Consider the following 23,373-nt stretch of genomic DNA (forward strand, 5'->3'; position numbering starts at 1 on the left):
GCCCGGGCCCCAGGAGGGTGCGGGGAGCCCTTGCGGGTGACCTGCGCTGCGTGCGTCTGCCTTCTCCCCCGGGCGTTAGAGTAGTGACCACAGCTTTATTTTATTCAACAAATACCCACGGAGCGCTGCCGCTATGCCCGGCACGGTTCTGAGCCCTTTACAAATGTTAACTCATCTAATCCTCATGACGACCCAGTGAGGTAGGTACCATTATCAGCCACACTCACAGACAGGGACACTGAGGCACAGGGAGGTTAGGAAGTAGCCCAGGGTCAGAGGCTGTGACTGGAACCCAGGCTGTGGGTTCCAGTCTGTGCCCTTGGCCTCCACGCTGGCTGGCCCCTCAGAGAGGTGGTGCAGTCTGGCAGCTCGAGGGGACCCACGTGGACTCCCGGTGACAGCCCATCCCTCCCTCATGCTCCCAGTCCTGCCTGAGAACCCCACTCAGCTTTCTGCCCAGGGCCCGCATACTCAAAGCGAACAAGCAGAAAACTTTGCTCCCGCATTGGGACTCTCCCACCCCTCGCACCCTCTTGTACCCCTCCCTTTCTCAGGATGACCATCTAATTCATTGTGCAAACAGGCCCACTTTGAGAGTGAAAAGGGCCTCTAGTAAAAGTTATACGAGGTGTGGCCTGGGACTGTCCAGAGGAAGCAGGACACACGGCCACCCTGTGTGAGCCACTTTGCAAAGACGTGGAGTACTGGCGTGGTGCTGTCCGCTGGGCTGCTCCTCACGGCCCTGGCAGACCAGGTGCACCTGGAGTGGCTGGAGCACCCAGAACATTCTCTCCCCTATTTGGGGCCTCGGGTCCTGACCCAGTGTCTGGCCTGCCCCTCCCCAAATAAAGGTTTAGTTCATGGCCAGAAGCACTGAAGGATCAAAGCTGAGGGAAGATGGCAGATGCTCCACAGAGCAGGAAGCTCGGAGGTAGGGAAAGTCCAGTCATTTGGACCTGACAGATCTGAGTCCAAATTCCACTCTATCCTTGTACCTGGTATGGCCTTGAGCAAGATTATTCTCTGAGCCTCAGTTCCCATCTGTAATGGGGAGAATAGTGCTAACCCACAGAGCCGCGGTAGGGATAGGTGACGTATATAAAGGGGATGTCAGTAAGGCTTGTCGCCCCCTTCATTGTGACCAGGGGGGCAGAGGAGGGGTGTCGAGGAGAGGAAGGTCTGAGGCCACTGCAAAGAGCCCGGCTCCATCTGGGTTTGTGTTTATTCAATACAGGCCCAGCACCCAGCCCTCCCCCTGGGAAGGGGCGGAGCTAGGGGAATAAAATAAATAAAGGCCGCCGAGGTGTGAGTGTGGACTGGGGCGGGGCCGGCCCGGGGCCTGTGAGGGGGCACATGACACATGGCCCCAACCTCAGCTGGCCATCCTGGGCCCCCGCTCCCAGGAGGCTCCAGGTGGGGCCAGTGGAGGTGCCCATGAGGAACGGGTCCTGGACTTCCTGCCACCTCCAACCCCTCCTCCTCTCTGCCCTCTCTCTAATTCCTAAGGCAGGTCCCGAGACCAAGCTCTCCATCTGGCCAGGGAGGCAGGGAAGGGAGAGGGGGCCGGTGTCCAGGTGCCAGGCCACAGCCCCCATGCCATTCCTGGGCAGGAGCCCGGGCTCATTGTGCTAGGACAGAGTAGCAGGGAGGCAGGCGCCCCAAGCCAGCAGGCCTTTATGCGCCACCCTGTCGTGCGGTGGCCCTGCCCCCGCTCCCAGGCTGACGTCCTCCCACGCCCCTACCCCCCAGATCGGCACCCCTCGGGGGCACTCAGGAGTCACACCAGCTCCCACCCTTGTCCAAGGGCCCGGCAGCCCCTTGTGCATCCCTGGACGGCTCCCCAGGTGCTGTGTCCTCATCGTCTTCGTCCTCCTCGTCCTCCCCATCGGTGAACTCGTCCTGGTTGAGGCCGTAGGCCAGCGTGGTGTGGGCCAGGTCCACCTCGATGGGGAAGACGTCAGCGTCACGCAGCACCGCGTAGCAGTCGTTGTAGTACTTGGACATGGTGGACACGAAGCGCTGCAGCTGGAACACGATGTCCTGGACTGGGGCAGGAGGGCCGGCAGACGCACAGTGGCCGCGGCTGCCTGCCACGCAGAGAAGACCCTCCAAGGCTGCCTGGGCCCGCCTCCCTCCCCTGGGCTTCCCATCATGCACCTCACTGACCCGTCCCGTCCCAGGAGCGGGCAAAGCCAGGACTGTCCGGCCCGACACAGAACCAGGTCTCCCAGCTTATAGTTCAGGGACTGGAGGAGCCCTGCCAGGGTGGGTGGACTGTGGACTGCACAGGGCATGGAGCAGGCCCACCCAGGCCGGGCTCCAGGAAGGTGGGTGGCTCCTGCCAGGGCGTTCCACCTCAGGTCTGACTCAAAGCTCTGCCATGGCCTGCCCGGGGACCCCAGGTAAGTACTTCACCTGCCTGGGCTGCAGTTTTCCAAGCTCTGAGATGGGGAGAAGATGGTACCCACCAACCACACCAGGATAGTACAGGGACTGACTGAGGTAGCGCGTGCCCCTCAGGCCCCCAGTGCCTACATCCCTCACCGTGCTTCTGGTCCAGCAGCTCCATCTTCTCCAGCACGTCCTTGCGCATCTGGGAGAAGCGGGCGCGGGCCTCCTGGCGGCAGCGCAGGATCAGGCGGTACTCGTAGTTGCCTGTGCTCACGCGGTACAGGGGCTCCCCTAGGGCCTGGGGCAGGAAGGAGCACATCAGGGACCCTAGGCCGGGCAGAAGGCTGCCCTGGGACAGATGGGGGCAGGGGGACTACAGAGCCCGCCCACCAGCTCGTACCCTGCCACCACCCAGCCCTTTTCAAAGCTCCCGGGGCTCCCGGTGTCTGAGCCGCCAGGGATTGCTGGAAGCACCTAGTAAGAGATTTGTGAGGACAGAAGCCAAGCCCTCGCCTCACTAAATAAATGGACGTTTAGTCACGAGATGGATCCTGACATCAAAAATATTAAAAATTAAAAATGCCTCTTAGGAGTGAGGAAAATTGTTTTTCCCCGCAAAGGCCTCACAAAGGCGGTGGGGGCAGCCGGTCTGGGCGCGGCCTGGGAGCAGTCCCACAGCAGGCTGGCCCGCACTCCGAGGCCCAGAGGGGCTGGGGGTGGGGATGGACAGCCCCAAGTCTCCAGAAACAAGGGCCCGGCCCAGTCCCCCCGGCCTCTCCTGGGCTGGCCCGACCCAATTGGTGTCCCCAGCAGACCCAGGACGTTTTCGGGGCTCTGTGAGGCAGCCAGGGGAAGTTTGTACCCCGAGCCCTGCCAGCACCAGGGCCGCGCCCCCACCCCTGTGACACTCACGATGCAGCTGTATTCCTCATCGTCCATCTCCTTCACCTTCAGGCAGTATGACTGTGAGGAACAGGTGAGGCCAGGCTGTCAGTCACTGCACCTCCTGGATGCCCACCCTGATGTCCCTAGTCCCTCCCACACCGGTCTCCTAGGCCACCCAGAGGAGCTGCCATGCCCAGCCTCCTGGGCCCTGCAAACCCCCAGCTTGGATCAGCTGAGACACAGCAGGGAGAGGCTGGCACCTCAGTAGACTGGCCCCTGCTTGGGGAGGCCCAGGGCAGAGTGGCTGCGGGCAGGAAGGGCCCTCAGCTGGGAGGGTGGGGAGGACCCGAGAGACAGCCCAGCATTTATCAAACTCAAGCCCCAAGGGATGCTCAGGGGAAAAAAAGGGTCCCACGGTCAAAAGAGCTTGGGAAGGCCCTTGAAGACTCAGATTGCACTCAGCCCTCTCAAAGGCTCTGAGAAGTCCTGCAGCAAAAGAGCTTTGGCTTGCTTAGTGGAGCATTTTTCCTCAACTCCTTTGATCACAGAATTATTACATAAACATAAAACTCATTAACCTCCCTTGGCACCCACTTTATAACCACTGACCTAGTTTAACCCATTGTTAAAAGTGACCAAAAACTCCCAAGGGGTCAGAGAGGGCTGTGCCCACCCCAGGCTCCCAGCCTCCCAGAGGCTCCTCTGGGCAGTGGGGGTGGGGTCTAGGCTGCTGCCGGAGTCCCCAGCACCTCCCCAGGCCCCTGGTCCTACACCCTCAATCAGACGTGACAGACGCCCTGGCCCCTCCTGCTGGACATCCTGTGGCCGACTGAGGAGGGAGGGGCCACCCCAGGTGGGCTCTCAGCCCAGCAGGCCAGACGCGGCCCTCCCAAGAGCTGGAGAGCACCCACCAGGTACTCAAACTTCACGTCCAGGTACTTCTTGATGGTGAGGCGAGTGTCCGGGATGGCTTTGTTGAGATACGTGTTCAGGTCCGTCAGCATCTGGGAGGGGATGACAGGACGGACACTTAGGCCCCCATGGGCAAGGGGGTCCAGGGTGACAAAGAATGGCACTGATGCATCAATCCTTCCAGCGGACTCAGGTGTCAGAGCCAAAGGACGCCCCCAGATGGCCTTGTCCATCTCAAAGATGAGAAGACAGGCCGGGCCAAGGGCAAGCTGAGACTCAGTGGTGGAGCCAGGACCAGAAACCAGCTGGAGGTCAATGCCGAGGCTGAGGAAGCAGAGTGACTTACCCACGGTCAGCTGTGTAGGCGACCAAGCAGAACCTGCAGCCAGGCGTGGCGACTCCAGTGCAGGACCCTTGCTGCATGCCACACTGTCCCCTCACTGCCCTCACCTGCTGACACACATGCACTCGACATGACCTACCGGCTTGATGGTTTTCAGCAGCCGGATGCCGAACTTCTCAATGCTGCGGTGGGCATCGGCGAACTTCACAAAAGCCTCGCTCGCAGCCGGCTGTGGCTCCCGCACCCCGATCACAGAGAACACGTCCCCGAAGGCTGCACGACAAGTTTGCCCTGAAGGCCGCCCCTAATCGACCCTTAACAGGGAAGCCAGGGATTTGACGGGTAGAAGCAGGGTAGGGGGCGTGGCAGGCTGGAGGCCAAAGTCTGCACAAGGGAGCTGGGTCTGTACCTCAAGGGAGCTGGGTCTACACCACAGGGAGCTGGCCCTCATTCCCCAGAGTGACCAGACCCTGGGAGAAGGCCAGGTCAAGGTTGGGGGAGGTGTTGTCTGAGGGCAGTGCACTGGTCTTGGAATCTGGACGCTTGGGTCCTAAGGCCACTCTGCCTCTAAGGAGCCATGTGACCATTTCTTCTGTCGGGGCTTCAATTTCCCAACTGTAAAACGGGGTGAACCGTAGCCGCCCTGCCCCGCTAACAGACCTGGGGGAAATGAGACCATGAATAAGGCAGGGCTCCTATGCTGTAAGTGGCAGTGCAGAGACGTGGGACGGGGCTGGATGGGTGACTGCGCCCCAAGAAGACGAGCTGGTCTAGATGCTTGCCACTGGCCCCTGTTATTGCTACCTCCCAGCATCTAGACAATGCCCAGACCGAACCTGGCCCGAACTCAGATGCTGTGGTGTCTGTCTGAGCACAGGCGTGAGGGAGGCCCCAGGGAGGAGCTGGCCACACCCTCACTGGATGGGGGCGCCGAGCCCAGAGCACGGCAAGGGCTTTCCCAGGGTCACACGGCAGGTTTGGGGCGCCCTTACCCCGGTGTGTCTGTGACAGCTCATAAAAAGCCCGTAGAAGGTTCTTGGTGTGTTCTGTCATCCCTGTAGGAGAGACACGACCAAGGAGGACGTGGGCACATGGTAGGGACCACATGGGCCCACAACATGGCCTCCAACCCCACCAGAGGCCCTCACTGTTACTGGGTTCACCGACTTTTCCCACAGCCCCACTGGGGCTCAGCCCCACCGTGAGGAGCCCCCATCAGACAGCGGAGCCGAGACTTCACGGGGCAGAGGGTGAGCAAGGCCTCCGACGGCCTCACGCCTGGGCAGAGTGCGGCTCTGGGGGCTCCCCGATGTTTACGTGTGCTATTATTTGAATTTTTATGAGTCCCTAGAACTTTTATAATCAGAAAAAGTATGTCTTAAGACTTTTTTCCCCTTAATAATTCTTAATGGCTATGGTCCTAGAATCTTGTAGGCTGGCACTCCTGTCCCCTATTGCCACCATCGTCAGAGCAGGGCTCTCAAGCTCCACCCCCAGGCAGAGCAGTGCCGGGCATCTCTGGACGAGGTCACCCCTACCCACCACCAGGTGCCAGTGTGGTGCGCCTGCCCACCTTTATACAGCTCAGCCGTCCGCTCCAGCTCCTCGAGCCTCTTGACAAGCCCATCTGTGGGGGTCGGAGAGAAGGGGCGGTCAGTCGGTCTTGGCGAGCCAGGGGTGAGGAACGAGAGCCAGGAGAGGCTGAGCCCGGCTTGAGAGGGGAGAGGCAGCCCCCAGAGGAGAGCCAGGATCAGCACCAAATGGGCCTCAGGGAGGGGGTGGCACCTCAGGGTCAGCTGGGCTCAGAGGCGTTGTGTAAACAGCCCAGCATACGCAAACAAGAGGCAAGTGGGGGACAGGCAGGTCCCCTCAGGATGCTCCTGAAATAAGCCCCTTGCAGCCTGGGCACACTGAAGGGGTAGAGAGGGGAGGACACGGGTGCTTCCAAAAGGCACGAGTGAGAAACAGTCGGGCCCTCCCCAAGGCCACACCTGTGATGGCCCCACAGCCTGGCAGTAAAGGCCCCCCGGACTTCTAACACTGCTGTCAGCTAAGGAGGAGGGCAGTCAGAGACAGGAGAGCTGAGACGTGTGGACAACGACTCTGAGGCAGGCTCAGTGCAGCCCCTGCCACGGGAGGGGCAAGTGTGAGGGCTCAGAAGGGAGGGGGGGGGGGGGGGGGGGGGGGGGGGTGGAATTCAGGAAGGGCTTCGAGAAGAGCTCACATCGGAGGACCGCACCTTGGTGACCACCTTCATTTGCTTAACGGGTGTTTATCAAGTACCTACTGCGTGCAGACACCTACTGTGTTAGGCCAACACAGGCCAGCAGAAGAGACAGCAGCCTGGCACTGACTGGCAGTGACAGGAAGGACTGTAACTGAGGGGCAGGGGCGGCTGCCTCACCTGGAGGGCTAGAAATGGGAAGGACTGCATTGCCAGGGACAGCGCAGGCATTCCAGACTGGGGCAGGGCGGGGCGGGGGGGCGTGCAGGCAGCTCAGGGCACAGCTAAGGGCCAGGGCAGTGAGGAGCTAGAACATTCAGGGCTCCCTTCAGCAGTGAGCGCCACCCTCCTCTGCTCTGATGGGGAGGAGGTCTGCACCCACCTGCCCACCGGGAGCAGCAACTGCTGGGGAGGGGCCCCATGTCAGTGGCTTCCTTGCCCGGCCACCCCCCAGGGCAGGGCCTGGCCTTCCTGAGGGACTGTGCTGAGAGCAGGACCACTCAAGGCTCCCTCCACAGAGCTCAGTCCTTCCTCCACATGAGCCTTTGGGGCTGGGAGAAAACTGAAGGACAGAGAGGTAAAGCAACTTGCCCAGGGGCACACAGCTGGGTGCTGTCTGAGCTGGGGTGCTTTCTGCCTCCCCACACCCCCGTCTCCTGTGTTGACCTGGGTCAGGTTTTCTGAGCAGAAGGGGAGAGCGGGAGTAGCAGAGGCTGAGTCTGCGCCTTTCTCTGGGCAGGGAAGGCAGCTGTGTGTCAGGCCGGCTGGGAGGAAGGCTCAGGCTCCAGCGAAAGCAGGAAGCCCCTCGGAGGTCTTCAGGAGGCTTCGGCCGCCCAACTGGCCTCCAGGCCTGGCTCCCCGGAGCCTTGGCCCCTGGCCAGCCTGGCAGGGAAGGGGCCACGTAAGCACCGTGCTGCTGTTTTTAGCTGGGTCATGGGACATCATGACAGCTTCAATTTTAGAAACCCTATTTAAGGCTGGGGAAATTGCAAGGTTTAGGGGGAAAAAACACAACAACCAGTTCTAATTTCATCTCGACGCATGGTAACTACAGTAACAGGGATTTATAGACACCAAGAGGCCAAAAATAGCAGCCACCACTTTTGTACACCACTTGGAACAAGCTCAGAGCCCACCCCCACGTCCCAGCCAAGAAAGCCAGTGTGCCCAGTGGAGCCTACAGTTTGTATAGGTATTTTTATCCACTCCCCACACACACGGCAGAGCTGCTGCTATTTATACACTCAGGCTGGTGATGGTGGGAGCAGGACCAAGCGTTCTACCGGCTGCCCTGGGGAGAGAGCATGTGTGCACACGCATGTGTGGGTGTGAATGTGCGTGTACATGGCTTTCCCCCTGCCTGAGGCAGCAGCCACCTCCAGCCCTGGGCAGGAAGAGCGGAGACAAGGACAGCAGCGCCACCTCCTGGAGAAAGGCCCGGGCCGAGGCGGGCAGTGTGGGCGCGTGTGCTGGGGCAGGGGGTGAGATGAGGGGCGCATGGTGGAATAAGGGCGGGGCTCAGGCCTGGCTACATGAGAGCAGCTGGGGGCAGCGGCACCAGAAGGAAACGTCTCTGCACCATGAGTCTGTCTCCACCTGTGACCTGTGCCTGTGAATCCCTGCCTGGGGGTGGGGGACACTGGCTGCAAGATGGCTTAGCTGACTGCCGTGTATGCTCTCTGGCTGCTGGAGAGGCTTCCAGGGATGCAAAGAGACGGTGGGGATCGGCCCCACAGGGAGAGGGTAGGCCAGGCCAGCGGACCCACATCAGCGTGGTGCACTGCCGGGATGCCCCTCCCCCTGGAAGCCTGGGCCTGAGCTCCCCAGGGCCCGAGCTGGGTGGGAGGAGGGAGCTCACCATTGCACAAGATGGCCCGGCTCAGGCCCAGGGCGTCCGCAGTCCCCGAGCTCATGTTCTCCACCAGCCGATGCTTGACCTTCTTCAACACTGGGAGCGGAGGAGAAAGGTACTGAGCGAGTTGGAGTCTGCAGCTGGGCTCCCAGGCCATCCCTGCCCCCAGCCTCATCCTGACTCCCTGGGAGCAGCACCAGGGGCAGAAGGCGCTGGACTGGGATGTCGGGTGGGGAGTGTCCAGTGGGCATACCGGGCCCCATGCCCTGTTCATTCTCTACTTCAGGGAGGTGTTGGGAGCCTGGAGGGAGGTTAAAATGTAAAGTGTGTGACCAAAAGCCTGGTACACTACGTTGCTGCCCGGGCCACTGGCTGTCATAGCACGCCCCGACTGCCCCAGGCTCCATGCTGGTGGACAGTAAAGCAGGGAGAGCCTCCTTGCCTCCCCTCTTCCACAGCTGGACCTGGGGGTCCCGCACGAGGGGAGGAGAGACACCACCAATGACAACCGACCTCGGACCCAGACTCAGTCGTAGCAGACATGGTCACATACTTAGTCCCTGGAAGGGGACCAGGATGGGACCAAAGGGTTTTAGAGGAAGAACCTCCAGGACAGACCCCATCTGCTCTCAGCCTCTTTCCTTAAAAACCAGGAGCTGGCTCTGGCCCTGGCTGTTGGAAAAGGATGCTGGACTTGATTGCAGAGAGATCTGGGTGTGCGGTCGCCCAGGGAACACCGAGCCCACTCTGGGTCTCAGGCCCAATTTGGAATGGGGTGGCTGGTCCAGGGGACCTCAAAGCTACTGTCCAGCTCTTAAGTCTTGAAGCTTCTATAGAGCCAAGGTCTGGCATCTCCAGCAGGAGGCAACTTGTCCCAGGGCATGCTGCGGCCAGAGGGCTGGCCTGTGACCCTCTGCCTAAGGCCTGAGGTCCAGCTCAGACCTAGAACCTTCCCGGGAGGAGGTGGTGGCGGAAGAGGCCAGGGCTGAGTGACACGTGCATGAGGCGCAGGCCAGGGCTGCACTGCCCTCCCTCTCGGAAGGGTGAGGGCCTGGGCTGCGGAAAGCGGAGGGGCTGGCCTACAAAGGACAACCCTAGAGCAGCAAAGTCCAAGAGGAGGTGGCAGGGGGCAGTGAGAAACCAGGGACAGGCTCCTTGGAACAGCTGCAGGGAGAGCGCCCCTGGGCCTCCCAGGCCCTTGGGATCAGCTTCACTAGAAAAGTCAGAGACCACAGCCCCGTGGCTATTGACACACAGTCATAAGGAGACAGAACAGGGGCTGGGGGCCTGTGGGGCCACCGGACGGCACTGCTCTGGCCCAGCTTACCAATGTCCAGGGACATGCCCTGCTTGGGGTCCGCCTGCAGCTTGTTGTAATGGATAGTCACCTCCCCCTAGAAAAGCAAGACAGGCAGGGTTGCAACAGAATCTCCTGGACCCCAAACCCCTTCCCCGGGGAGGCCTGTTTGCCCCAGCAGCTCTGGTCAGGAGAGATCCTGAGTCCCAGGAAGGAGCCAGAGCAACTATGAATTCAGGCCTGCTGGTCTGAGGGCTGGGACAGGGCCCTGTGTTGTGACCAGTCTGCTCCCAGGTCCCTCCCTTCTGTCACTATGTGCCAGGCCCTGAGGAATCAGCAGGGACAAGAGCAGACATGGTCCCTGCTGTCACAGAGCTCACAGCCTGGTGGTCTCTGATGTCCCATGCTCCAGCCAGATCAGGTGCCCCAGCCCTCCCCATCAGGCCACACTCCAAACCTTTGCTATGTCATTTTTTCCCACACAGAGTACCTTCTCCTGTGCTCTAAATCACCCCCATCCTCAGGAGTCCCTCCTTCCACTCAACGACCATTTCCGAGCACTTTCTCTGTGCCAGGGGCTGGGTGCCAAGGTGCGGGGGCAGGGGCAGCCCCAGCCCCGAAGGCCCAAGGCCAGCACGGGAGACGGATGCAAAGCAGGGAATTACACAAATCGCATTCTAGTGACGGGGAGAGAGGAGCCAGCTTCTCCCGAGAAGCCTTCCCAGCCCACGTGAGGCCACCACAGTCACTCTTGTCCTTGCAATCCTAAGACCCTTGAACTTGGGACTGAATCCATTCAAATACAAAAGAGGATTTCAAAATTGAGTTCTGAAGGGAACCAAAATAGCCCGACGCAGTCAGAGTCAAATGCACAGAGCTCTCTCAGGCGGCAGCACACCTGCCCGGGGGACCACCCAGAGCCGCTGGGGGGTCGAGGAAGGGCACTCCGTGGGAGGCAGACCTGGTTCTGGTCCAGCTGTGTGACCACAAGCAATTCCTCCCTCCCTCTGGGCACCAGTAAAATGGGGACAGTAACCCCTGCCCGGCACCCAGACATGGGAGCTGTGCACACACATGAAGAGCTCTGGTCCTCATGGGCAATGTGAGGGCTGGCGGGAGACAGGCCACAGAGGACGGGGGTTCTGAGGAGCAGAGACGGTGAGGTGGCGAGCAAGGGGATCCAGAAGGGGCACACACACCCCCGTTCTGTACCAGAGTGAAACACAGTCACCTGCTTTCCATGGTGAGCTCCTCTGCCCAAGAGGTAATGCCCGGGGCAGTAAACCCAGAGCAGCTGGAGCAGAGGAGGAGAATGAAGGGGAGAAGGGGAGAAGCCGCTGGCCCTGGGCTAAGGTGAGAAAGAGGGACTGTAAGGGACGCTGGCACCAGGTCTTTAAGACGCAGAGGATGGACGGGGTGAGGAGAGGCTTGGGTGGATGAGGTGGGGAGCTAAAGCACGGCCGAGCTCAGTTACAGGCGGGGCCCCTGACTCCAAGCCTTTTAAATCCTCCTCTGGCTTTGCACCTCCTTCACTGTTTTGGTTTCCCAGGAGTTACAAGCAGCAGAATCTAGGAAATGGCAATAGAACTGCGCTTGCTTCCAGCCGGGGCGCTGCCTGCGCTCAGGGAGGGAGACACCCTGTGGGGAGAGGCCTTGGTCTGGAGTAGCTGGTGGCGGAGGGAGCAGGGAACAGGAGATTGCGGTCTGAAGAGGAGAAGACTGGCCGCCAGCCTGGGAGCTGCCCCAGAGCCCAGGAGGGTCCCTCAGGGTCTGTGAGCCCAGGAAGACCCACTGGACTGAAAGTTCCTATAAGGATGGGGAAGGGGGCTCCTTTTTCCCTCTTACGCTCTCCAAGGCCCAGCATGGCCCAGCTGCCATTGACTGGGTGTCACTCACCCAGGAAGGTTGGCCTGGGGCTTCTAGCTTCAGTTCCAGCCCAGATGGGGACACACTGGCTCACCCTGAGGCGTGGCTCTGACTCTGACAGCTCCCCTGGGAGCTCAAGGACGGGGACCCACTCTGTCACCAAGGCCCAGCACAAGTCCTGGAGCATATCAGTATTTATGCCATGAAGGCAGGAGAAACTGAGGGAGGCTGGAGTGTGGCCCGGGCCCTGATGCGCCGAGGCAGTGAGAGGGCCAGGCCCCTTCCAGGCCTGCTGGGGCCTCCGAAGGCTGGAGGTCTCTGAAGTGGCCTGGCGGCCTCTGTGTCCCCACTCCCACAGCAGCACTTACCTTCACCTCCTGAATCATCTTTGCCACCTCCACCTTAGTTTTTCCTTTGATCGACCTGCCATTGACACCGGTGATCTCATCGCCAGCTGCCACTGTGCCGTCCAGGGCTGCTGGAGTATTGTCAAACACCTGTGGAGGCACAAGGAGGGCGGCGGGGGGAGAATAGGGAGAAGTGAGAAGAGACCTGGCAGGAGACGGTCGTTCCTTCCACCCCAACCCATACTGGCTCCAACCTCTTTCGTGGTGCGAGAGAAGGGCAAGGGCACACGGCGCCGGAACAGATGGCAGTGACCACCCCACTTTCTTAGGGGCACGGGAAGGAGGACAGAAGGTAAATTCAAACTGATGAGATTTCCTTTTCTAACATCAGATACACCAAACCTCACACACCCATCTGGGTGTTTCCTTCTCCGAAGTCATTTCTTTAATAGATTTTCCCAACAAGGCCTCTCTGAGCTGACTCGGAGCCCCAAAGCGCCTCTTGCCCATTCCTGCACTCTCCTCAGGCCCGGAGAGCAAGGGCCCCGCCGAGCCCAGGAGCCCCTTTCCAAGCGACCCTTTCAACGGGGTCTGCGGTCACTGGCTGTGTGAGGCCAGTGTGCCTGTCAAAGGTCAGACGCGTGAGTGAGACTCGGGGGCAGGGAAGTGGGCTCCCTGAGTGGCTACACAGATGGACACAGAACACCAACATCAGATCCAGAAAAACCACCAGGAGAGACACCCAAACTCTTAGCAGTGGCCGTCTGATGCCGCCTCCCCTCCAGCTCAGCTTCAGTTTCCACATTTTCTACACAAAGCATGTGGGAAGAACACTTCATAATGTTTCATATAGATAAGATTACGAGGAAAAAAATGAAACAAATAAGATAAATGCCTGATACCTTCCAGAAGTACACTAAAAACACAATAATGAATGGTCAAGGAGACCACAACGAGAGATGTTTAACTGTTTTTGGAAGATGGAACGGTGGGAATCCAAGGGCATGCACAGGGGGGTTAACAAGGGGGATCTAATCTTTGCTAGAAACTGCCAGAAGGTCAGGAAGTGGACCTCTGGAAACAGCTGCACGGGTGGGTGGAGGGCAAAGTGTAGAAAGCAGGGGGATGGACTCAACTGCAGTCCTCCTCCCGCCCACACAGCCCCCACTGCCCCTTCTCGAGGGGAAGACGGGGGCTTATTTCCCAGAGAAGCTCCTGATTCTGGGGCCCGGGACCGAAGGAGGCAGAAGTGAGGCCCTGGACTGAAGGGGTTAGGGGTTACGAGACGGGAGATGAAGAGTGAGTCCCAAAGCCCCTTAACCCCAGCGGGGTCTCCAGAGTGCCAGCAACCAGACCTACTACCCCTCTCAGGAGACTGGAGGACCCCGCTCTGAATGGCTCCATTGGAAAGGCTCCATGTGGGGACCCTGGGAGACCCCCCACAGCTCGTCTGACGCCTGACTGCCCCACAGGGAAACCCCTCGCTGGTGCGGCCTGCACACAGAACTTCCCAACACTGCAGTGAGCGTGAGGCCCCCTCTTAAATCCAGACGGGAGAGGATTACTGGGCACTTGAACAAAGGCTCCCACAGGAAAAACACCAAGCAGGAAAAGGAGCCACAGGAAAGAGAAACAAAGCAGGAACGACACAAAAACAAAAAGAAAGCCATAATTAACATCTTCACAGTGATCAGAAAAACAAGAATAGGGTGATGTAAAAGGATCGATTTGAAAATAGGAGAGATCTCTTAGAAATGCAGAATATAATTGAAATTAAAAATGCCAAAGAAGCTATGGAAACCAAGCAGAGGAAAGTAAAAAAGAGATGGACAATCAGAAAAAAAGAAAAAGAATATTAGAAGATCGATTCAGGAAGCCCAACATTTCACCAACAGGAGCTCCACAGAGGGAACTGTGCAAAGCAGGACGTCATCAGAGATACTATACGAGACTTTGACGGAAGACAAAGACACAGGGTCCCCAGGGAACCTGCCCTGAGGCTCCAGCACAAGGGACAGAAAAAGATCCGTGCCAAGAGCCATCATCGTAACTCTTCAGAATGCCAGGGACAAGAAGAAGTTCCTAAGAAAGAATACAACACATGACAAATTCAGGATCGCAAACAAGAACGCCATCATCAGACACAGCGACAGTGCTGACGGCAGAAGATAATGAAAGGACGCCATCGAATTTCTCAGTGACAAGTATTTTCAAATTTGACATTCATTTTGAATGTGATCTGCCCAAGTGTCAACTGAAAGGAATATGAGAATGACAGAATAATGGCACTTTCAGAGACACGAGGTCTCAAAAAATTTACCTCCCATGCAGCCTTTCTCAGAACACTACAGGAGGATGTGCTCCACCAAATGGGGCAGGGGAAGCTCAAGGAGAAAAGACCACAGGGGGAAACAGAGAGATGATGGGAAATGTTTGACTGAGGAAAATATACTGAAAATAAAGGGAAAAAACCAACAAATTACTTTAAAAAAAAAAGAAAAGACTGAGTTAAGAAAAGAAACAGAGGTTCCTCAAAATAACAAACCTCAACATAATAAAGGCCATATATGACAAACCCACAGCCCACATCATACTCAATGGGGAAAAACTGAACACCATCCCTCAGAGAACAGGAACAAGACAATGACACTCACTCTCACCACTCTTATTCAACACAGTACTGGAGGTTTTGGCCAGAGCAATTAGGCAGGAAAAAGAAATAAAAGGAATCCAAGTAGGGAGTGAAGAAGTAAAACTCTCGCTGTTAGCAGACAACATGATCTTATATATAGAAAACCCTAAAAAACCCATCAGAAAGCTACTAGAAGTAATCAATAATTACAGCAAAGTTGGATGGTACAAAATCAACTTACATAAGTCAGTAGCATTTCTATACTCTAGTAATGAACTAACAGAAGGAGAACTCAAGAACACAATCCCATTCACAATCGCAACAAATAGAATAAAATATCTTGGAATAAATTTAACCAAGGAAGTGGAAGACCTATACAATGAAAACTGCAAGACTTTCCTGAAAGAAACTGATGACGACATAAAGAGATGGAAAGACATACCATGCACATGGATTGGAAGAATAAACATAGTTAAAATGGCCATACTACCTAAAGCAATCTACAGATTCAATGCTATCCCAATCAGAATCCCAATGATATTCTTCACAGAAATAGAACAAAGAATCCTAAAATTCATATGGGGCAACAAAAGACCCCGAATTGCTAAAGCAATCCTGAGAAAAAAGAACAAAGCTGGAGGCATCACAATCCCTGACTTCAAAACATACTACAAAGCTACGGTAATCAAAACAGCATGGTACTGGTACAAAAACAGGTGCACAGATCAATGGAACAGAATTGAAAGCCCAGAAATAAAACCACACATCTACGGACAGCTGATCTTCGACAAAGGAACTGAGAACATACAATGGAGAAAACAAAGTCTTTTCAACAAATGGTGCTGGGAAAACTGGAAAGCCACATGTAAGAGAATGAAAATTGACCATTCTTTTTCACCATCCACAAAAATAAACTCAAAATGGATCAAAGACCTAAAGGTAAGACCTGAAACCATAAGGCTTCTAGAAGAAAATATAGGCAGTACACTCTTTGACATCAGTCTTAAAAGGATCTTTTTGGACACCATGTCTTCCCAGACAAGGGACACAATAGAAAGAATAAACAAATGGGACTTCATCAGACTAAAGAGCTTCTTCAAAGCAAGGGAAAACAGGATTGAAACAAAAACACAACCCACCAATTGGGAAAACATATTTGCAAATCATATATCCTAAAAAGGGTTAATCTCTCTAATATATAAAGACCTCACACAACTCAACAACAAAAAATCAAACAACCTGATCAAAAAATGGGCAGGAGACATGAACAGACATTTCTCCAAAGAAGATATACGGACGGCCAATAGGCACATGAAAAGACGCTCATCATCACTGATCATCAGGGAAATGCAAATCAAAACTACACTAAGATATCTCCTTACACCCATTAGAATGGCTAAAATAACCAAAACAAATGTTGGAGAGGTTGCAGAGAAAAAGGAACCCTCATACACTGCTGGTGGGAACGCAAACTTGTGCAGCCACTATGGAAAACAGTATGGAGATTCCTCAAAAAACTAAAAATAGAACTACCATATAACCCAGCAATCCCACTACTGGGTATTTATCCAAACAACTTGAAATCAGCAATTCAAAGAGACCCATGCACCCCTATGTTCATTGCAGCATTATTCACAATAGCTAAGACATGGAAGCAACCTAAGCGCCCATCGACTGATGAATGGATAAAGAAGATGTGGTATAGGGGCCGGCCCCGTGGCCGAGTGGTTAAGTTCGCGTGCTCCGCTGCAGGCGGCCCAGTGTTTCGTTGGTTCGAATCCTGGGCGCGGACATGGCACTGCTCATCAAGCCACGCTGAGGCAGCGTCCCACATGCCACAACTAGAAGGACCTACAACGAAGAATATACAACTATGTACTGGGGGGCTTTGGGGAGAAAAAGGAAAAAAAATTTAAAAAAAAAAAGAAGACATGGTATATATATACAATGGAATACTACTCAGCCATAAAAAAAGACAAAATCGTCCCATTTGCAACAACATGGATGACCTGGAGGGTATTATGTTAAGCGAAATAAGCCAGACAGAGAAAAAGAAACACAGTATGATTTCACTCATACATGGAAGATAAACAAACACATGGACAAAGAGAACAGATTAGTGGTTACCAGGGGAAGGGGGTTGGGAGGTGGCATAAGGGGTAAGGGGGCACATATGTATAGTGACTGACAAATAATAATGTGCAACTGAAATTTCACAATGTTATAAACTATTATGACCTTAATTAAAAAAAGAAAAGCACAACCATAGAGCACGCTAAGCTCGGTGTGTAAAGCAGCATGCTACCATCCTCCTACACTGAGCTCTGCGAGGCCGAGTCTGTGTTTTTTACTTCCTTATCCCTAGGGCCTGGCCAGGCCCTCAGCAGACATGCCCTGGACAAAATATCCTGCACTCTAGCTGCACTGACACTGAGAGCCAGAAATCACACAATCACTATGCTGGGAAGATGGAGTGAGAGGAAGCAGAACGGTTTCAGAAGAGAGCTGAATTCTCATCTACTGGACTGGGAAAAGTCAATGGACATTTACAAGTGACAGATCGAGAACTAACAGGATAAGTGTCTTACGGAGAAAAAAGGAAGCTCACAGCTGAAGAAACAGCTAAGAGCAGAAAGTGGTGGTGCTGCTGGGAGGGGGTGGGAGGGGGTGAGGAGGGGTGGAGCAGCGGATTGCTACCATGTGACAGAGGCCTTCGCGTGCTCTCGACTTGTTCAAGCAAGTCAGAAAGTCTTTGACAAAAATTAAATCGAATTTTTAAAAAGCAATTCTATTCTTTTATAATCGTGGTTCATGCTAAGCAAACCTGGCCCCAACAGGTGAGGAGGGGAGGCGGCAGAGACTGAGCAGGACCATGACATGGCAGGGAAGCCAGGCCTGGGGGAGGCCCCCAACACCCCCAGGGTCAGAGGAGGCCAAATGGCTCGGGAAGGCAGCCCCTGAGGCAAGACCAGATCCTGGGAACGTCTGTCTTCACGGCCTAGAAGTGACTCTTTTGCAAGATCCTCAGAGAGACTGCAGTTTCCCATCTGCCACCACTGGCTACTAGCTGAGAGGTCAGAACAGGGTAGAACCCAGGTCAAGTTTACGTCGGAGGTGGCAAGCGTCCTTCCAAGCCTGTAGAAAGGCCCCTACTCCGACCAGCCACACGGGGAAGAAAACTGTCACCACGCCTGACACGGCTGGCAGAGCATCACCGGGGCAGCTGCTTCCACAAGGGCCACAAACTCGTACCTTACCGCTGGCAGATCACCTGGGAAAGTGAACAACCGCCATAAAGACAACAGCAGCTACGATTTAGTAGTGCCAGGCCTCGTGCTATGTCGTTTTGTATGGTCTTCCCAACAACCCAAAGATGCTCACATCTCCGTATTTTACATCTCCACTTTCCAGGTGAGGAAACTGAGGCCCAGAGAGGGTAAGCAACTTGCTAACAAGCAGGGAAACTTGTATTTAAGTTAGTCCATTATTATTTCACAGCTTGTCTTTCTACTATACTTCCCTTGTGCTAGCACCCAAGGCTGATGGTTTTGTTGATTAAAGACACTTTTATTGAAGGTCCACTCTACGCCAGGCATTGTACTAGGTGCTGACCGCACTGGACGAGCGAACCGCGATCCTGCCCTCCTATTGCGAAGACTCTGGAAAAGTAGCGAGATATACACCAACCAGTGAGCAAAGCCATGATTACAGATGGTGATAAATGCTGAGACGGAAAAGAATAGACTGAAATGAAGAGAAAAACAAGGGCAGACCTACTGAGAGAGGATCATCATCAAGAATGAAAAGAAGCCAGCTCTGCAGACTGGAGAAATGAACCTGCCTGTGTCACGCCCAAGTAGGGAGGTGGCTCGCCCCTCCCAGGCCCTTCCTCCCGCCTCCAAAGCGCCCAATACCTGGACAATATAGAGGCAGGGGCAGTACTGGGCCCCTCCTCCAATGCTGATCCCGATGAGGTTCTGAGCATCCTTCTGCAGGGTCACCTTCCCAGGCACGGTGGGGATTCCGCTAAAAAGAGAAGCACAGGAAGCTGAATGTCCCGAGGAAGACGAGTGGAGGAAACGGGGCAGGAGACAGGTCGTCCACAATCCCTGAGAGACTGCAAACGCCGCACAGCCTTTTCTCGTTCTCACCTGGCCAAAAAGACGGCATTTTGTGCTGGGACGTGCACAGCTCTTAGAGTCACCCAGATGTGGGATCAAATCCCAACCGCGTCATTTATCAGCCACGGGACTTGGATAAGTCACCCTCGCTGCATCTCAGCTTCCTCATTCACAAAATGGTATGGATAAAAACGGCTGCTTTATCAAAGTTCTTGTAAGAAAGTGCATGGAAGGCACTTACCACCAACGCAGCCCAGAGCAGGCACCCCATAAAAATAGGTCCCCTCCAGTTTCCTTCATTCTACCTCTGAGATTTGAGTCAGACTCTGTCCTTGTCACCTTCTCAGGCACGTATGGAATATCATGGCCACCTCCTCCAGGAAGCCTTCTCCTGTTAAACTATCTGTCATCCATGTCTCAATTGCTCTACTCAATTACCTCTCAGTTTTCACTATAAATTAGCACTTATTTATGTTTTGTGGTAAATATTCTCATTTATTCCCTTATTCATTCAGCAAACATTCGCTAACAACCTATTGATGTCGAGCACCTTTCTGAGTCCTGAGGACACAGAAAAACATTGGACCCCATCCTTGCTCTGAGGGAGAATATATTCTAATGAGACTAACTTAATTTTTGAAAATCTGTCCCACTAATCATCGATACTGGGGAGGAAGGTATGTTTATGATATCCCTATCCATCCTTCAGAACCTGGCTCAATTGCTGCCTCCTCTGTGAAGCCTTCCCTGAACACCCGAGCAGAGGCACTGCTCCATCTGCTCTGCTCTCCCTGCAGCCAGGTGGTTCTCCATAGCGCCCTTATGGCCCTGAATTGTAATCATCTGTCAACGCACCCAGAGCCCCCTGCAGACAGTGAGCTCCTGGAAGGTCAGGGTCCATTTCTGCTGGTACAAGACCTAATTCCCCGCTGAGAAGCAACAGTCTGGGGACCTGGGGCTCTTGCACTCTTGGGACTTGGGGGAACAAAATACTCACAGTTTATCCTCTTCGATATCATAGTCCAAGTCTGCAAACATGGTTCCGAGAGTTGAGGTGGGCTGGATAACTGTCCAGCTCGGCAGGGGAATGGGGAACTGGATCCGCGAGAGAAAAGAGCGCAGGGTTTAGGGAGCCGAAGTGCCTGGATGCCAACCCCAGCCCCGGCGACTTGGGAGAGCGGGCCCTCCCCGTCCCCCGTGGAGGATGGAGGAGTCCCGGGGTGGGGGCGTGGGGAGGTGATTCTTACTAGGTACAGGGGGGAGCTCCACGCCAGGGCGGGGGGCTCAGGTTCCAGAGCCCGCCCCACGGGTCTCAGGCCCTTGGGAGCTGCCTCTGTCGCTCACCGGAAGCGTCGGTCCCCCTGCCAGGTCCCGGCCAGGCTGGCACCTGAACCCACCTGCCGTTCCACCTGTCGGCGGCCGCGACTGTCGCGTCACTTCCGGCAGGAGGCGGAAGTCCCGCCTTCCCCGCCTGGGTATTTGCCCCAATCCCAGCAGGCAATTCCTCTCTCCCCGGCTCCCGGGGCTCCCAGAACCAGGAAAGAGAACAAGTATTAACGGAAGCTCGCCGTTAGCATGAAAAAGCGGAAACAGAGGAAAGGTCTGGACAGGAGACAACGCTCAACCCCGCCTCTTGCCCTGTGGCCGCCGCCATCTTGGTAAGGGCAGGGTTTTTCCCAGCTTCCTCAGCGGGACGCCGGAGACCACGCCGGCTGGGCGGTTACCGTGGCAACGGAAGCATCTTTGGCCCTCTGGCGAAGTTCGGTGAACTACAAACCCCGAGACCTTCCCTTTCACGTTTTCAGCACTCCGTTCTTGGGTGCTGTGACTCGTCTACTAAAATGACAGTGTCAGAGCTGGAAGGGCCCTTCGAGATGCCAGCCTAACCCTACTTTTGCAGAGCAGGAAACTAAGTGCCAGAGAGGGAACGGATTTTGTCCAGAGCTACCCATAGTTGGTATAAGATCCAGATCTTGACCCTGAGACTCCTGCCGCCTAGGCCAGTGCCCTTTCAACGCTTGCACACTTGTGTTCAGTGGCTCTGCTGTTAACGACAGATTGGTGCCTCCTTTCCCCGCATGCAAACTAAGAGCATCGAGGCAGATGCTTTCTATGGTATTTGCTGAAAGACTCCTCACACCCCATCCCCCTCCTTAGTCCTGAGGAGCAGCTCCCCTGAAGTACAGACCCCGCATACCTGAGGCTCAGGAAATGCCATCAGTGCCTCCCTGCCGAAGAGTCCAAATCTTGTCTCCCTGCCAACCTCTGCTGCCTCTGCTATTGTGTAAAGTGGGTTCCCTGGAGGGGGTTAGTGCTCCCAGAGCCACAGCCCTGGCATCCACCTCATGCAGGTAGCATGAGCCCAGGCCTGTCCAGCTTCTTCTCTAGCTGCCCCCAGGGGCAGCTGAGGAAGGAAAGATGCAGAAAGATGATTATCTACATATTCCAGAGCCTGATGGGAGTCCCATCCCACTCCCTCCTTAGGGAGCTAATCTGAGTCTCAGTAGATGTGCAGAATGCCACAAGAGCAACGACTTTCCCATGTACCCACTGTGCTGTGGTTCGGATCACTTTCACAGGATTTTAAAGTTCACCACAACCCTTTGGGAGGAGAACAAGTCTTGGCAGCCACATTGTGCAGCTAAGGAAACTGAGGCTCAGAAAAGCAGTTTCCTCTTGTCTCAGAGGTTTTTGGTGGCAGAGCGAGGGCCGGAGCCTCAAGCCCTGTTTGCGAGCCAGGATCTCAGTTTTGTGAAGTACAGCCTCCAAACCCAGATACTTTAACATGGACTGTGGCTCTTCCACCCCACGAGAGTCCTCCCTCCAGCCCAGATTCTGCCATTTTGTAGCTGGGTGATCTTGGGCAAGTCACTGGCTGACTCTGAACTTCAGGTGTCTATAGACTGGGGACAGTGATCCTCCTGACAGGTACTTGTGAAGGTCAAGAGCAAACGGAGAAACAGGGGCTGGCCCCGTGGCCGAGTGGTTAAGTTCGCGTGCTCCGCTTCGGTGGCCCAGGGTTTCTTTGGTTCAGATTCTGGGCACAGACCCCATACTGTTCATCAAACCACGCTGAGGCAGGGTCCTACATAGCACAACCAGAAGGACCTGCAACTAGAATATACAGCTATGTATGGGGAGGTTTGGGGAGAAGAAGGAAAGGGAAAAAAAGATTGGCAACAGATGTTAGCTCAGGACCAATCTTTAAAAAAAAAATAAAAAGGAGAAACAGGTGTGAGTGCCTTGTAAGCAATTTACATGGCCAGATGTCGCTTGAGGCTCCTGACCCCCAGCCCACTCTGGTCTCTCCTCCCAGGTGATGGCAAGACGCCTAGACCCTCTTTTCCGCCTTGTCCTCCCCATCTTCTAGGCCCAGCTCTAATTCGTCCTTTCCAGGCAGCTTGCCCAGACAATCCCAGCTCACAAATTTTGCCCTTTTTTCTGAGCTCCTAAAACAGTTGTTATTTGAATCATTCATTTGGAATTAATTATGTATTGCCTTGTGAAATCCCTTCATGGCTTGCCTGAGCCAATTCTGTGTTAATTAACTTACTACATGATTGTATTTTGTCTGGGGAGGTTTCTTCCCCTTTAAAATTGGGGCTTAGGGCTCATATCTTGACAAATTGTAAATGGCTTCTCCTTGTTTCTCTTCTTCCTGAGTTCCTTTTCTGTACTGACTTTCTAATCCCCGGCACTCCCCCCTTCCAGAGGATGCTAGGAATCCATCGACAGGTGTCACAGCGACAAACAAGAAAAAGAAAATCGGATTACTTTGTAATGTCTGTGAAAATATTATGACTCACTTTATATGTGCCAGTGGAGGGGGTCTCCTGGGGCAGCCCACACAGCATGGGAACCTGTTGCAGTCAATTAAAGGAGTGAGGTTAGGACCATTTATTTGGGGGGAAAGAAAGTTCAAGTACCTTGTGCCATCACCAAAGTAAGCTCTTCGTGTCTTCCCACCAGACAGGAACCCCTGGGGCAGGTCTTGCCCTTCTCTGTCTCCCACAGAGCCTGGCACAATACCCAGCCGCGGATAAAGTGCCATAGAAATAGCTGTGGCTTTATATGAGACGGGATGTCCTCTGGGCCCTGGAGGAGAGGATGTGGATGGACAAGAGAGGGAAAGAGATGATGAGGACCTGAACCTGGACAGTGCCAGTGGCCTGAGCTTCCTCCACGGGGCTGGAATCACCAGACCGAGTATAGGACCTGAATTTTGGAATTTCAGTTTTTAGCAAGCAGCAAGCTCCAGACCCAGAAGCTTCAACAGAGATGGCAGCTCTCCCACCTCAGGACGGCCCCAGATCGAATCTGAGCTCGCTGTTTTGTAGCTGCGGGATCTCAGGCAAAGTTACCCTTTGCCCCTGAGCCTCAGGTGTCTGCAGAATGGGGATGGTGATCCCTCCCAAGACAGAAGTTCTGCAGACGACGACAAAAAGGAGAGATGGGTGTGAACGTGCCTTGGGAGTGATTCACGTGGCACAGATGTCAGAGGTT

The 23,373-nt window shown here is 55.0% G+C and overlaps 1 protein-coding gene across 4 annotated transcripts; it reads right to left on the reverse strand.

Moving 5' to 3' along the window:
• Window positions 1–1,204: 1,204 nt before the first annotated feature.
• Window positions 1,205–21,811, reverse strand: PICK1 (protein interacting with PRKCA 1). 4 transcript variants are annotated; one of them, XM_046646838.1, is made up of 13 exons: window positions 20,268–21,811; window positions 19,868–19,965; window positions 18,664–18,775; window positions 12,139–12,267; window positions 9,935–10,001; window positions 8,614–8,703; window positions 6,105–6,158; window positions 5,524–5,586; window positions 4,671–4,804; window positions 4,188–4,280; window positions 3,304–3,354; window positions 2,545–2,689; window positions 1,205–2,087 (listed from the first exon to the last, which is right to left on the reverse strand). In XM_046646838.1, exons 2-13 carry the CDS (start codon window positions 19,906–19,908, stop codon window positions 1,771–1,773), a joined length of 1,296 nt encoding a protein of 431 aa, XP_046502794.1. In that variant the 5' UTR covers window positions 19,909–19,965; window positions 20,268–21,811; the 3' UTR covers window positions 1,205–1,770. The 4 variants fall into 4 exon arrangements, with proteins under 4 accessions (XP_046502794.1, XP_046502796.1, XP_046502795.1 ...); XM_046646840.1 differs by having other exon boundaries at window positions 20,215–20,430; XM_046646839.1 differs by lacking the exon at window positions 20,268–21,811 and adding an exon at window positions 20,118–20,261 and having other exon boundaries at window positions 1,205–2,045.
• Between the last annotated feature and the right edge of the window lie 1,562 nt (window positions 21,812–23,373).

This window comes from Equus quagga, chromosome 19 (genome assembly GCF_021613505.1).
Source record: "Equus quagga isolate Etosha38 chromosome 19, UCLA_HA_Equagga_1.0, whole genome shotgun sequence".
NCBI lineage: Eukaryota > Metazoa > Chordata > Mammalia > Perissodactyla > Equidae > Equus > Equus quagga.